Consider the following 15,582-nt stretch of genomic DNA (forward strand, 5'->3'; position numbering starts at 1 on the left):
ATTAAGACAAACACCATGATTTATCTTTAAAAAGAACAACCAAAACCTATTTACTTGACTTAAACTCCCTTATAGATGTTTCCAGCAGGGAAAGTGTCCTGTTGCTGTGATAACTGTTTCTGGAATTCAACACTTGTGTTCACTCCTTACACAATGGTGTTTCATCAGCGGTATTAGGATCCAACTTGAACATTATTCCAGACAGAGACAGTACAGGGATGATTCAAATGCTTTTGATTTGCAGCATGTGCTTCCAAATGAACATGCTGCTTCTATCCTTAAAGAACTAAAATACAGTTGACCCTTGAACAACACAGGTCTGACCTGTACAGGTCCATTTATACGTGGATTTTTTTCAATAAATACAGCACAGTACTGTAAATGTGTTTTCTCTTCCTTGTGATTTTCTTTACATTTTCTTTTTTCTAGCTTATTTTATTGTGCGAAGACAGTATTCTGTAATACAGAACATTATACATTACACTGTATTATATACATATACATACAAAATATCTGTCAATTGACTTTGTTATCAGTAAGGCTCCTGGTCAAAGGCTATTAGTGGTTAAGTTTTTGGGGAATCAAAAGTTATACGTGGATTTTTGAGAGTGTGGGGGGTCAGAAACCCTAATCCTCGCACTTTTCAGGGGTCAGCTGTATCTGTTTTGACAAAGTCCCAGACTCCCAGGATCAATCCCTTTGCTTCAGCATACAAACACAGCTTTGAATATCCATTAATATTCTATCTAGTAAACCAGAATTTCTATGCTGATTCTTTTTGAAACATAGTGTTTTTGTAGCATGATCCAAAGTAAGTGTGTGTGTGTGTGTGTAGGGGAAAGGGCGGTATGGGGGTGGTTAAAGTATAAATCCAGAAATCCTCTCAGATTACATTATGATGCAATTGTATTAAATGCTTTTCATATTCTTTTCCCATAACTTTTCTTAAAAGTGAACCATGTCAGAAGATATAACTCAAACTTGTCATTAAATTCCTATAAGTGCAAAAATAACTTGTTTCTACAAATATTTTTGAGCCTTTTAATATACATTACAAATATTTTAGACCAATCACATTTTGTTGTGTGTAACATATTTACAAAACAAAAAATATATTACAATAAACATGAATGAAATAGTGAATCTGATCAACAACAAGGTTTGTCACAACCAGATATTTAAAAGGAATGCAAAAACCTGTTGGTCTGCATATGTTAAGAGTTTTGAGATAAATAGGGGTCCAGAATTATAATGTATCTGGAAAAGAGATGAAGGAAATCCCAAATTCAATAAGTTAGGTAAGATTCTTTCTCATTGCTAATTACATAATGTTTAATGATGTTTTATATTGTGAACATTGATGAATTACCCAAACATGATACAAAGCTAATATAGTTCTATCATTTCAAAATGTATGTGACATTCACATAGTATTCTTTTAATTATTATCATTATATACTGTAGTTCACACAATATCTACAAACGTGAATGAGAAAAAAAAAAAAAAACCAGGTCACAGCAACATGTCTCACATTCCAATTTTAAATAAGACAAGCACATACTGGATCAAACATTATTTCATAATACGTTAATAAATAACACCTATTTTGTTATGGTTACCTTGAACAGTTTACAGCTATATAATTAAAAAGAGAACATCTTCTGTGAGTTTCACATTTTCAGTAAAGGGTAAAATAAATAACAAACATAACCAAAAAAGGAAGGAAGAGAAAGAAAGCAAGAAAGTAAGCAAGCAAGAAAGAAAGACAGAGAGTTCTATATAGAACATAAAGTATTTTTGACATGCTGCTTTTCTGGTACAGTTTGCCACAAGAAAATTAAAATAGAAACAAAAAATGATTGTCTTTTAAAAACAATTTTTGAAAGCTTTTCACAATATTGAGCATGAACTTTTAAGATTAGCATGTAAATCTTTTTGCCCATCTGCTTTGCATATATATACTATGCACATCGTGTATGTGCACACCCAGAGAGACTTCCTGAAGTCACGGAATAGCAACTGCTGAGCCCTCAAAATGAGAAGCAGCTAAAACACTGGACTGAAATCCAACCAGTGTGAAGTCTGCAAAGGTCTCCTTCTTGCTTGGCTTTCACAGATGCCCTTGTGTGAATGCTGTTCCTGTGGACCTCCAGCTACTTTGAAAACAATAAACCCCACTGTAATAATCCAAGGGATCCAGTTTCAACAGGTGGGAGGGGAACCATTTGCCTGGATCCTGACAAGCCACCTGACTCAGTGGGAAGGTGAGCACAGCTCTCCCCCCACAGCTGCGCCTACCACATTACTCGTGTTCAGTGTGGGGTTTCTACTCTCTCACCACAACCGCTCACAAACCTAGAGGACAGGGACTCCTTCCTAGATGTCGGTCCTGATACAATGTGACTGTGCCAAACTGCCTCGCAACCTGTTTCCAGCTAAGAACATTTTCTTGACTAAGCAAAAGAAAGAGCATGAAGCCTTATGGCAAAATTGTTTCTTTCAAATCAGGTTTAGAGTTGAAATTACATCATGAAGACATTTTCTTTAAGCAACCACAGTTTTCTAAAGGGAGAGGAAGGTAGCAGCCCACCTTTCTGACCAGGAACAAAGATGTCTATCTCCACAGAGTTGCCTGTTTTCTTTAGTCAGCATTTCCACTAAGTTTTAGCTTATCCAGGAAGAGTTGGCAATCACTGGATTGTAATACAATCACTTCCCACAGTTCAAGTTCTTTTACATCAGTCAGTCCTCTTGACCAAAAGAAGTATACAGTATTATGCTAAAGACCATTGTAAATTTCCATAAAAATAAAATATTCCGTGGTTGTGTTCCTAGTATCTATGTAAAGCCATGGCTCAAATTACATCTTTCCCAGAAAATCTAAAAACCATTAGTCAAAATCCATCATGTAATCCAATTATCATAGCTTTTGCTCATTAATCCTGTTCTCAGACAATGAGATGGGTGTTACGCCTTCGGTGACCTGTTTCCATCTCCCCACAAAATGCTGAGTCAGCTCCCCAGAGGGCACGCTGGAATGTTTTAACTCCACAAGGTCGTCTGACTAAAAGTTCCTCCCCTGCTTTGGACTTTTTATGGTGGGGACTTGAGGAAACAAACATCCACATTCTTTATCAACGAGGAATTAATTAATGAGTAATTTAACAGTTTAGTACTAGATACACGTTACTGGAGTTTTTGGTTCACCTGTGAAAACTTCGGAATTGTGACGCACACTAAGCATTAGCACAGGTCTGCAGCAGAGATGGAAAAGCTCATAAATTAATATAAGGGCTTTTGACCTTGATTTTCAAATTCAGACCAGGCATCATTGAGCTCCATGAAAATCATCTTTGCATATTGTTCATAAGGTTGCCCGGTAGCCTGTAGAAAAAACAAAAACAAAACAACACATTAGATACTACAGACCAAAATTTTACTTGTATTACAATTTTCACTGCTAATATGGGGGCTCCAAGTAATTGAAATGTTTTTCTAATAGGCCATTTCTCTTTTTATAGCTCAATCTATGTGACCCTAATTACTATGACCTCCCCAGAACTCCTTCCCCTTAGGAATTCACATATGGTAACAGTAGTCCGTGAATGAGTAGAAACAGAGCACTTACTGAGTAATGAAAGACGCACCCATTCTCCAGAAGTACCTACCAATGACAAAGGCTCATGACAGCCTATCTATAATTGATTGTATTTCTATATTCCTATTTTCCCATCACTTCTCGGCCTTTTGGCTAAGATCAAGTGTAAATTCCTATTTTCCCATTTCTAAATAAAATTAAGTTCTTGGCGACCGGTGACACGGGCATAGAGTTTGCGTGTTTTTCTAGGCTCTTGTTTCCCATTCTCATTTGACTCACTGAAACACATTGTTTCTCATTAACTCTTCTCTTCAGACTAATCACCAAAAGCACGGAGAAATGAAAATCAAATATATCAAATTCAAGCATGTGTTCCCAAGTGGCATTTCAACCACAGCCTCACATAACAGGACTGGTATAAATAACAACGACTTCATCTATATGACAGCAAGGTGACTCACTTCTCTCTAAGAGGTTTCTATGTATTACGATGATTTCAACTGGGGCCATGTGGTAGTTTCTGACATTGTAGAGCACCTATATGTGGATATACTTCCATGAAAACATAAACTGGCATCATCAATAGAATGATGAATTTAGGTCCATTTTGAATATTTTGTTGATTCCCACCAATTTTGCCAACTACATTCTAAAGCTCCTTCCCTATAGTTGTGGCTAAACATACTGCTATATCTCCACAAGAGAAAAATTTTCCTCTGTCCAGCTCTTAGCCCGCCCTTACTATTTGTTATAGGCCAGGACACAATTTATGTCTGATCCCTAAAAGTTAGTCAGTGGTAAATCATACACCTGAGTAAAGCCCCCTCACTCCATTATTGTATTACATAGTTTAATTTCTCTTGTATCGTAAAGGGCAAGTTATACTCACTTTATCTGGGTGCACCACCAGCACAGCCTTCCTGTACACCTTTTTCACCTGCTCAGGTGTTACCAGGTCTGCCATGCCAACTGGTTTCCACTTGGTCTCCCCAGCCCACAGCACAGTGTGCATCGTGGACAGAAGTGCTCTGATATTCCTCTCTTTGCCTTCAATCCATTCCAGAATCTGTCAACGCAGAGGGAATTAGGAAATTCAAATGTTTTCAAATCCCAAAGGTCTCCACCAAGACTCTGGAAACCCCTCCTGCCCCAGCAACATCAACTACTTGGGGCTCTGTGAGTACTCCAAGTTGTTTCCTCAACCTGGGATCCTTTTCCACCTCCATCTCCTTGTCTTTCTGGTTAACCCTTCATTATCCTTTTAAAGCCTGCTCAGGAATTTTGTACTGTTCACCTTTGACAGCTTGAATTCCCTCTCGGCCCCACCCCAGAGTTAATCTCACTCTTAAAGTATGAACTCCATGGGTGCACACCCATGTCTACTTTGGTCTGGGTTACCTGCCTCTGTCGAGTGTCTGGCAGACAGACACTAAATAAGTACCCCTTGAAAAAAAGAACAAATTTCTTTGAGCTAATCCCTTGAACATGTTTCTATCATATGTGTGATACTTTATCGAAATCACCCATGTGTTTGTCTTTCTTTGCCATTAGGCAGAGTTGTTTGAGAAAAGGTACTGTTTCTTATACATCAGTATAACTCAGGAGCCAAATAACATGTCTGGTTCAAAACACAGCTCAAAAATTGTTAAATGAATGAATCCAAGTAGTTATATGAATGCTCATAATTTGAATCTTCTCAGTTTGAGCAAATGAGGTGATTAAGTTGAAGGGTTTGTAAGAATGCACCAGCATTTAGCACATAATAGAAGCTCGGTGGGTATTTTTTGGTGAACGATGGTTTAGCCAAGGTGAATGATGGCTACTCTCCCAAGCAACTAAATACCCTGTACCAGCTAAATAACCAAGCATTGTTTAAAAGACATGAACCACTTTCTTTCAAAGAAAACTGTCAGAGTTTGCCTAATGAACACATGTTATTGAGATGGAGCATAGAATTTTGGAAGAAATATGAAATCTCTCTGGTGTTACATGAAGTAAAGGCACATGCAAACAAAGGATCCCATATTGCCCTCAAAAGAGTATCCAAGAATCTATATATCTTTAACAAATCTGGAATTATGTTACATTTTTTCAAAATGTGTAAGATGGACTAGCTGTGCTAATCCTGGTTCTGGAGATCATTTAATGCAGTAACAGATTAGAGCGCCATCTCCCAGTTAGTTCTAGTGTCAGCATATGTAGTACTTCGTCAGGTAGGAATTCAATCTTTCCATCTGTGAGAACATTCCAGTTCTCTTGATCTTTTACAAACCCATTCTCCACTACCTCACACAATTCATCCCCATAACTACCCTTTTGTTTCCAGGATAAACCAGGAGTACCTGGTTTACAATTTTTTTTTTTAATGGGGAACTACTCTTTTTCCCCAAATCCAATGCTACCTAGACTCCTAGAATCAAAACAGATAGAAGTAGAACTAGTCTGGTTGAGGGCACCTGGGTGGCTCAGTCATTAAGCGTCTGCCTTCAGCTCAGGTCATGATCCCAGGGTCCTGGGATCGAGTCCCACATCGGGCTCCCTGCTCAGCGGGAAGCCTGCTTCTCCCTCTCCCACTCCCCCTGCTTGTGTTCCTGCTCTCACTGTCTCTCTCTGTCAAATAAATAAAATCTTAAAAAAAAAAAAAAGAACTAGTCTGGTTGAAAGTTGGGGGGAAGCAGTGAGAAAGCCAGGAACCAGGAACATTGATGGCTCCACACCTGTGACCTTGTCACATGACAGTCACACCAAATAATCACACTGGGCCAGGGGCTCACTCACCTTTAATTTCTCAGGATCCATTTCCTTAGCCATTTCCTCCTTTCTCATCTCAGCTATTGTTCGAGGCCCCTTTTTGTCTTTGTGTGCATTGAAACCTTGACCAGAAAGTAGGTCTTCAAAGTCAGCTGCTTTTTGTTTCCCTTCTGTAACAGAATTTTTGAAAAATCATTATAATTTTTACTCTTTTTATTTTTAATCCACCAAAGATTTTTTTTTATTAACAAAGAATGTATTATTTGTTTCAGGGGTACAGGTCTGTGATTCCTCAGTCTTACACAATTCACAAAGCTAACCATAGTACACACCCTCCCCAATGTCCATCACCCAGCCACCTCATCCCTCCCACCCCCTCCACTCCAGCAACCCTCAGTTTGTTTCCTGAGATTAAGAGTGTCTTATGGTTTGTCTCCCTCTGGTTTCGTCTTGTTTCATTTTTCCCTCCCTTCCCAGATGATCCTCTGTCTTGTTTCTCAAATTCCTCATATCAGTGAGATCATATGATAATTGTCTTTCTCTGACTTATTTCACTTAGCATAATACCCTCTAGTTCCATCCATGTCATTGCAAAAGGCAAGATTTTCGGGTCTTTTTGATGACTGCATAATATTCCTGTGTGTGTGTGTGTGTGTGTGTGTGTGTGTGTGTGTGTGTGTACCACATCTTCTTTATCCATTCATCTGTTGATGGACATCTAGGCTCTTCCCATAGCTTGGCTATTATGGACATTGCTGCTATAAACATTGGGGTGCATGTGCCCCTTCGGATCACTACATTTGTCTCTTGGGGGTAAATACCCAGTAGTGCAATTGCTGGGTCGTAGGGTAACTCTATCTTCAACTTTTTGAGGAACCTCCATACTGTTTCCCAGAGTGGCTGCACCAGCTTGCATTCCCACCAACAGTGTTAGGAGGGTTCCCCTTTCTCCGCATCTTAGCCAACATCTGTCATTTCCTGCCTTGTTAATTTTAGCCATTCTGACGGGTGTGAGGTGCTATCTCATTGAGGTTTTGATTTGGATTTCCCTGATGCTGAGTGATGTTGAGCACTTTTTCATGTGTCTGTTGGCCATTTGGATGTTTTCTTTGCAGAAATGTCTGTTCATGTCTTCTGCCCATTTCTGGATTGGATTATTTGTTCTTTGGGTGTTGAGTTTCATAAGTTCTTTATAGATTTTGGATACTAGCCCTTTATCTGATAGTCATTTGAAAATATCTTCTCCCATTCTGTCCGTTGTCTTTTGGTTTTGTGGACTGTTTCCTCTGCTGTGCAAAAGCTTTTTATCTTAATGAAGTCCCGATAGTTCATTTTTGCCTTGCTTCCCTTGCCTTTGGCGATGTTTCTAGAAGAAGTTGCTGAGGCTGAGGTCAAAGAAGTTGCTGCCTGTGTTCTCCTCAAGGATGTTGATGGATTCCTGTCTCACATTGAGGTTTTTCATCCATTTTGCTCTATTTTTGTGTGTGGTATAAGGAAATGGTCCAGTTTCATTCTTCTGCATGTAGCTGTCCAATTTTCCCAACACCATTTGTTGGAGAGACTGTCTTTTATTCCATTGGACATTCTTTCCTGCTTTGTCGAAGATTAGTTGACCATAGAGTTGAGAGTCCATTTCTGGGCTCTCTATTCTGTTCCATTGATCTATGTGTCTGTTTCTGTGCCAGTACCATACTGTCTTGATGATGACAGCTTTGAAATAGAGCTTGAAGTCCAGAATTGTGATGCCACCAGCTTTGCTTTTCTTTTTCAACATTCCTCTGGCTATTCGGGGTCTTTTCTGGTTCCATACAAATTTTAGGATTATTTGTTCCATTTCCATTTCTTTGAAAAAAGTGGATGGTATTTTGATAGGGATTGCATTAAATGTGTAGATTGCTCTAGGTAGCATAGACATTTCCACAATATTTGTTCTTCCAATCCATAAGCATGGAACATTCTCCCATTTCTTTGTGTCTTCCTCAATTTCTTTCATGAGTATTCTATAGTTTTCTGAGTACAGATTCTTTTCCTCTTCGGTTACATTTATTCTTAGGTATCTTATGGTTTTGGGTGCAATTGTAAATGGGATAGACTCCTTAATTTCTCTTTCTTCTGTCTCGTTGTTGGTGTATAGAAATGCCACTGATTTCTGTGCATTGATTTTTATATCCTACCACTTTACTGAATTCCTGTATGAGTTCTAGCAGTTTTGGGGTGGAGTCTTTTGGGTTTTTCACATAAAGTATCATATCATCTGCAAAGAGAGTTTCACTTCTTCTTCACTGATTTGGATGTCTTTTATTTCTTTTTGTTGTCTGATTGCTGAGGCTAGGACTTCTAGTACTATGTTGAAGAGCAGTGGTGATAGTGGACATCCCTGCCATGTTCCTGACCTTAGGGGAAAAGCTCTCAGTTTTTCCACATTGAGAATGATACTCGCTGTGGGTATTTCATAGATGGCTTTTATGATATTGAGGTATGTACCCTCTATCCCTACACTGTGAAGAGTTTTAATCAAGAAAGGATACTGTACTTTGTCAAATGCTTTTTCTGCATCTATTGAGAGGATCATATGGTTCTTGTTCTTTCTTTTATTAATGTATTGTATCACACTGATTGATTTGCAGATATTGAAGCAACCTTGCAGCCCAGGAATAAATCCCACCTGGTCGTGGTTAATAATCCTTTTAATGTACTGTTGGATCCTATTGGCTAGTATTTTGGTGAGAATTTTTGCATCCATGTTCATCAGAGATATCGGTTTGTAATTCTCCTTTTTGATGGGGTCTTTGTCTGGTTTTGGGATCAAGGTAATGCTGGCCTCATAAAATGAGTTTGGAAGTTTTCCTTCCATTTCTATTTTTTGGAAGAGTTTCAGAAGAATAGGTATTAATTCTTCTTTAAATGTTTGGTAGAATTCTCCTGGGAAGCCATCTGGCCCTGGGCTCTTGTTTGTTGGGAGATTTTTGATGACTGCTTCAATTTCCCTTCTATTCAGGTTTTCTATTTCATCCTGGTTCAGTTTGGGTAGTTTATACATCTCTCGGAATGTATCCATTTCTTCCAGATTGTCTAATTTGCTGGCATATAGTTGCTCATAATATGTTCCTATAATTGTTTGTATTTCTTTGGTGTTGGTTGTAATCGCTGCTCTTTCATTTATGATTTTATTTATTTGGGTCCTTACTCTTTTCTTTTTGATAAGTCTGGCCAGGAGTTTATCAGTCTTCTTAATTCTTTCAAGGAACCAGCTCCTAGTTTCGTTGTTCAGTTCTACTGTCCTTTTGGTTTCTATTTCATTGATTTCTGCTCCGATCTTTATTATTTCTCTTCTCCTGCTGGGTTTAGGCTTTATTTGCTATTCTTTCTCCAGCTCCTTTAGGTGTAGGGTTAGGTTATGTATTTGAGACCTTTCTTGTTTCTTGAGAAAGGCTTGTATGGCTATATACTTTCCTATTAGGACCGCCTTTGCTGCATCCCAAAGATTTTGAACAGTTTTGTTTTCATTTTCATTGGTTTCCATGAAATTTTTTAAATTCTTCTTTAATTTCTTGGTTGACCCATTCATTCTTTAGTAGGATGCTCTTTAACCTCCATGAATTTGAGTTCTTTCCAACATTCCTCTTGTGATTGAGTTCTAGTTTCAAAGCATTGTGGTCCGAAAATATGCAGGGAATGATCCCAATCTTTTGGTACCAGTTGAGACCTGATTTTGACCTAGGATGTGATCTATTCTGGAGAATGTTCCATGGGAACTAGAGAAGAATGTGTATTCTGTTGCTTTGGGATAGAATGTTCTGAATGTATCTGTGAAGTCCATCTGGTCCACTGTGTCATTTAAAGTCTTTATTTCCTTGTTGATCTTTTGCTTAGATGATCTGTCCATTTCAGTGAGGGGGGTGTTAAAGTCCCCTACTATTATTGTATTATTGTCGATGTGTTTCTTTGATTTTGTTATTAATTGGCTTATATAACTGGCTGCTCCCATGTTAGGGGCATAGATATTTACAGTTGTTAGATCTTCTTGTTGGATAGACCCTTTAAGTATGATATAGTGTCTTTCCTTATCTCTTATTATAGTCTTTGGTTTAAAATCTAATTTGTCTGATACAAGGATTGTCACCCCAGCTTTCTTTTGATGTCCATTAGCATGGTAAATGGTTTTTCCACCCCCTCGCTTTCAATCTGGAAGTGTCTTTCGGTCTAAAATGAGTCTCTTGCAGAAAGCATATCAATGGGTCTTGTTTTTTTATCCAATCTGATACCCTGTGTCTTTTGATTGGGATATTTAGCCCATTTACGTTCAAGATAACTATTGAAAGATATGAATTTAGTGCCATTGTATTGCCTCTGTTCCTTTCTGTTCTGTTACTTTTAGGCTCTCTCTTTGCTTAGAGGACCCCTTTCAATATTTCTTATAGGGCTGGTATTGGTGTTCACAAATTCTTTTAGTTTTTGTTTGTCTTGGAAGCTTTTTTATCTCTCCTTCTATTTTCAATGACAGCCAAGCTGGATATAGTATTCTTGGCTGCATATTTTTCTCATTTAGTGCCCTGAATATATCATGCCAGTCCTTTCTGGCCTGCCAGGTCTCTGTGGATAGGTCTGCTGCCAATCTAATGTTTCTACTGTTGTAGGTTACAGGCCTCTCGTCCCAAGCTGCTTTCAGGATTTTCTCTTTGTCTCTGAGACTTGTAAATTTTATTATTAGATGTCAGGCTGTGACTTATTTCTACTGATTTTGAGGGGTGTTCTCTGTGCCTTCTGGATTTTGATGCCTGTTTCCTTCCCCAAATTAGGGAAATTCTCCACTTTAATTTGTTCCAATATACCTTCTGCCCCTCTCTCTCTTTCTTCTTCTTCTGGGATCCCAATTATTCTAATATTGTTTTGTCTTATGGTATCACTGATCTCTTGAATTCTCCCCTCGTGATCCAGTAGTTGTTTATCTCTCTTTTTCTCAGCTTCTTTATTCTCCATCATTTGGTCTTCTGTATCACTAATTCTCTCTTCTGCCTCATTTATCCTAGCAGTTAGAGCCTCCATTTGTGATTGCACCTCATTAATAGCCTTTTTGATTTTGACTTGGTTACATTTTATTTCTTTTATATCTCCAGAAAGGGATTCTCTAGTATCTTCTATGCTTTTTTCAAGCCCAGCTAGTATCTTTATAATTGTCATTTTGAACTCTGGTTCTGACATCTTACTAATGTCCACATTGATTAGGTCCCTGGCAGTGGTTACTGCCTCTTGTTCTTTTTTTTTTTTTTGAGGTGAGTTTTTCCATTTTGTCATTTTGTCCAGAGAAGAATAGATGAATAAGAGAACAAAATACTAAAATGGTAACAACGACCCCAGAAAAATATACACTAAACAAATCAGAAGAGACCCAAAACCAGGGGGGAAAGAAAAGAGGAAAAAAATATGATCAGGCTGGTGAACAGAATAGAGCCACACACTAGATTTTGGGTATATTTTGGTCTGTTAGAAGAAACTGCCTCCCAAAATTTTAAAGAAAGAAAAACTTATATATATACAAAAATAAGGGTAAATACGATGAAGGGATGAAATATGACTATAAAGATGAAAATTAAAAAAGATTTTAAAAAAGGAATTGATAAGATAAGAAGTTGGTTGAAAAAAAAAAAGTAGAGAATGTGATCAGGCAGGAGACTAGAACCAAGCCATACACTAGATTTAGGGTATATTTTGGTCTGTTAGAAGAAACTGTATCCCAAAATTCTAAAGAAAGAAAAACTTATATATATCTATACACACACAAAATAAGGTTAAGTACAATGAAGGGATAGAATATGACTGTAAAAGTGAAAATTAAAAAAGATTTTGAAAAAAGGAATTGATAAAATATGTTAGTTGAAAAAGGAAAGAAGAAAAATGTAAAAAAAATAGAAAAAGAAAAAAATAAAGAAAATTAAAAAAATTAACTTTGAAAGAATAAAGAATCATGGGGGAAAAGCCATGAATTCTCTGTGCTGTATTCCCCTAGTGCTGGAGTTGTGCCGTTCTCATTGATCGGTAAACTTGGTCTTGGCTGGATGTTCTTTCTGATCTTCTGGGGGAGGGGCCTGTTGCCATGGTTCTCAAATGTCATTGCTGGAGGTGGAATTGCCCTGCCCTTGCCGGGCCAAGCTAGGTAATCTGCTTGGGTTTGCTCTCGGGAGCTTTTGTTTCCTGCAAGCTTTCCGTGCAGCTTTGGAGGACAAGAATGAAAATGGCCCCGGAGGAGCTGAGAACTCGGGGCCCTACTCCTCAGTGCGCCCCCAGAGAAAAGCAGTCAATCACTCCTGTCTCCCCGGTCTCCGGCTGCACTCCATGCTCACCCGGCCTGTGACCGAGCATTTCTGTCTCTGGCACACGACCCTGTTTGGAGTCTCCAAACCCAGCAGATTCCTGCGGTGCGCTCCTGCGCCACTCCTCCTGGGGGAGGAAGGGGAGTCTCCCCGGATCTGCCGCTTGTTGGGTCCCTGATGGAAGAGCAGTGGCCCGACTGGGCCACAGATGACGGTTTATGGCAACCCCGAGCTGAGAGCCTGTGCCTCGGCTCCGTCTCTGCAGCTGGCTTCCCCGCTCCGATACCTGGGAGCTCTGCCGCACTCAGGCACCCCTGGGCTTCCTGTGGCCCCGAGGGTCCTGAGACCACACTGTCCCAGCGAGGGCTCCCCCCCCCCCCACCCTTAGCCAGTGGGGCAACGTCCCTCAGCGGAGCCGACTTCTAAAAGTCCCGATTTTGTGCTCCGAGGCTCTATCACTTGCCAGAAGCGGCCGGCAGAGGCCCCCTCCCCTGCCGTCTATCCTCCTGAATATCGCCTCGGATTCACTTCTCCGCACGTCCTACCTTCCAGAAAGTGGTCACTTTTCTTTCAGAGAGTTGTTGCTATTCTTTTCTTTGATCTCCTGTTGAGTTTGTAGGTGTTCAGAGTGATTTGATAACTATCTAGCTGAATTCCTGGGACCAGATGAAACTCCTCCGCGATCTTGCTCCTCCCCCTATAATTTTTACTCTTAAACATAAAATCCTATCACCTCATAACACTTAGGGTCTCCAAGGTGCTTTCACATGCATTAGTCCTCTTACTCCTTATACTTACCCAATGAGTAGGGTATGAGACTGTCATGCCCATTTGACAGATGAGGAAAATGAGGTCTGGAGAACCTAAGAGATTTGCCCAGAATCATATACCACGTCCGTGGCAAAGCTAGGACTCCAGGCTAGATTGTTAGACTAAATCCAACTCCGTAACACTTTTCCCACTGTATCATCTTTTCATAGCTGAGGATACTCGTGATGCCCCCCCGACCCCACCCGCTCTAGTCATACAACTAGTTAGTATCAGCAATGGGACGAACACCTGAGTTTGGGTACTTGCAGTCCACAGATGCCACTGCTTTCCTGCCCACACCCAGCTGACAGTTCGAGTCCCTCCCAACAGTGCTCTTTTTCACCAAGTCTGCTTGTGGCTTCATAATCTTTCTTAATGTTTGGAGAGGCATGGTGGCAAGAGCAAAGTCTCTGGAGCTGGACTCCCCAGGCTTGAATTATACCTCTGCCACTTACTGGCCAATGTAACCTTGGAGCAAGTCATTTATCGACATGCCTCAGTTTCCTCATCTGTAAAACAGGGATGGTGTTAACAATACTACTTACCTCATAGGGTTGTTGTGAGAATTGATAGTTAACATCTTAAAGGGTTTAGAATAGTGCCTTTTTAAATGTTTATTATATTACAACAGAACCAAAACACGGAAATCCATGCTGTCAATGCCCATCAACCAAAGTTGGCATGTGAAATGAAACCCATTTGCCATCTCTATACTGTAAGACATTCTGAACACATACCCGCACATGCACATGCTAAAACGTAAGTGGTCTGAGATGATGGAATTTGTCTGTCTTGTTCACTGCCATAATCCCCAATGTTTTCTACACTGAAGATGGTCCATAAATATCTCCTGACTGAAGCCAGTCACCCTACATCTACTCAAAATAAAAATGGAGGGGAAGTCCCAAGACTCTATGGAATTGTCTAAGCAATATCCACTGCTAACCAAAGAACAAACATGATGTTACATATTCCCAAGAAAAAAATCCCTGTCATGTTATTATTTTGAGAAGGCACTTGTGTCATATCCAGTAGAGTGTGACAGTTAAGAGAAGGGGTTCTGGAGCAACATTGCCTGGGTTCCAATCTTGCCTTTGTCACTTACAAGCTGTACAGACTTAAGAAATAATTTATCTCTGTCATAGATTTTTTAAATCTACGACATGGGGTTGGTTTTGAAGATTATATGAAATAATACATGAAACTGTTTAGAATAGTACCTGACACATAGTAAGCCCTCAATGTTAGCTACAGTTACTAGAGAAAGTAGGATTTCCTTTTCCATATTCCATAGAGAGAAAGGCCCGTTTCCTCACCATGTCCCTAAACATCTATACATTTAGTTCTTGAGTATGATCAGATCAATTGAGATGTAAAATACATTATAATAGGCTGTTTAAGAAACTCAAAATTAGGGGCGCCTGGGTGACTCAGTCGTTAAGCGTCTGCCTTCGGTTCAGGTCATGATCCCAGGATCCTGGGATCGAGCCCCACATCGGGCTCCCTGCTCAGCGGGGAGCCTGCTTCTCCCTCTCCCACTCCCCCTGCTTGTGTTCCTTCTCTCGCTGTGTCTGTCTCTGTCAAATAAATAAATTAAATCTTTAAAAAAAAAAGAAACTCAAAATTAACCATCCCAGCTAGGCAAAATACATTATTTTTTCCTTGTTATCAAGAATCCCATTCAAAAAAAAGGGGCGGGGGGAGAAAGAGTCCTATCCAAAGCATCCTCTATCCTTAGCTGTTGGCCCATTTTGTGTTCTTTTAACTTTCTTCTTAGAAGAGAGGGAAAAAAAAACCATCACAGAAAACCGAACGATCTCAGAAACATCCACCAACCAGAGCATAAGCAAGACCAAATGTCCAAGATGTACACACTCCTCTAATCAGGATCCAAGGGCAAATATGAACAGTGCTTGCAAGGTTCCCAACCTTTCTCTTCTACCCCCTCTTCCAAAGGAATAACAGCTTCAAGAACCAGCCACCCCTCCATGCATATCCACTCCATATTCATTCAGTGCTACTAAGCTAGGTGCTAATGATAACATGACACAGTCCCTGCTCTCCCTTCGGTCTCCATGTGGAAGGAGACAGACAAGTGAACTAACAGTCAC

General features: G+C 39.7%; 1 protein-coding gene across 6 annotated transcripts in view; it reads right to left on the bottom strand.

Annotated features, from left to right (window-relative positions):
* Window positions 1–443: 443 nt before the first annotated feature.
* DNAJC6 (DnaJ heat shock protein family (Hsp40) member C6) overlaps window positions 444–15,582 on the bottom strand; it is a 141,322-nt gene continuing 126,183 nt past the window's right edge. For 5 of the 6 annotated variants that reach the window (XM_025871902.2, XM_073896605.1, XM_073896606.1 and 2 more), the window contains 3 exons: window positions 6,378–6,520; window positions 4,489–4,665; window positions 446–3,385 (listed from right to left, as the gene is read on the bottom strand). In XM_025871902.2, coding sequence (XP_025727687.2) covers window positions 3,284–3,385; window positions 4,489–4,665; window positions 6,378–6,520 — 422 coding nt within the window. In that variant the 3' untranslated portion in view covers window positions 446–3,283. Of the gene's footprint in view, window positions 3,386–4,488; window positions 4,666–6,377; window positions 6,521–15,582 lie in introns of all 6 variants that reach the window. The other variant, XM_073896604.1, reaches the window with a different exon arrangement.

Source organism: Callorhinus ursinus, unplaced genomic scaffold (assembly GCF_003265705.2).
Source record: "Callorhinus ursinus isolate GAN/ISIS: 27379988/994484 unplaced genomic scaffold, GSC_fseal_2.0 scaffold9, whole genome shotgun sequence".
Classification (NCBI taxonomy): Eukaryota; Metazoa; Chordata; class Mammalia; order Carnivora; family Otariidae; genus Callorhinus; species Callorhinus ursinus.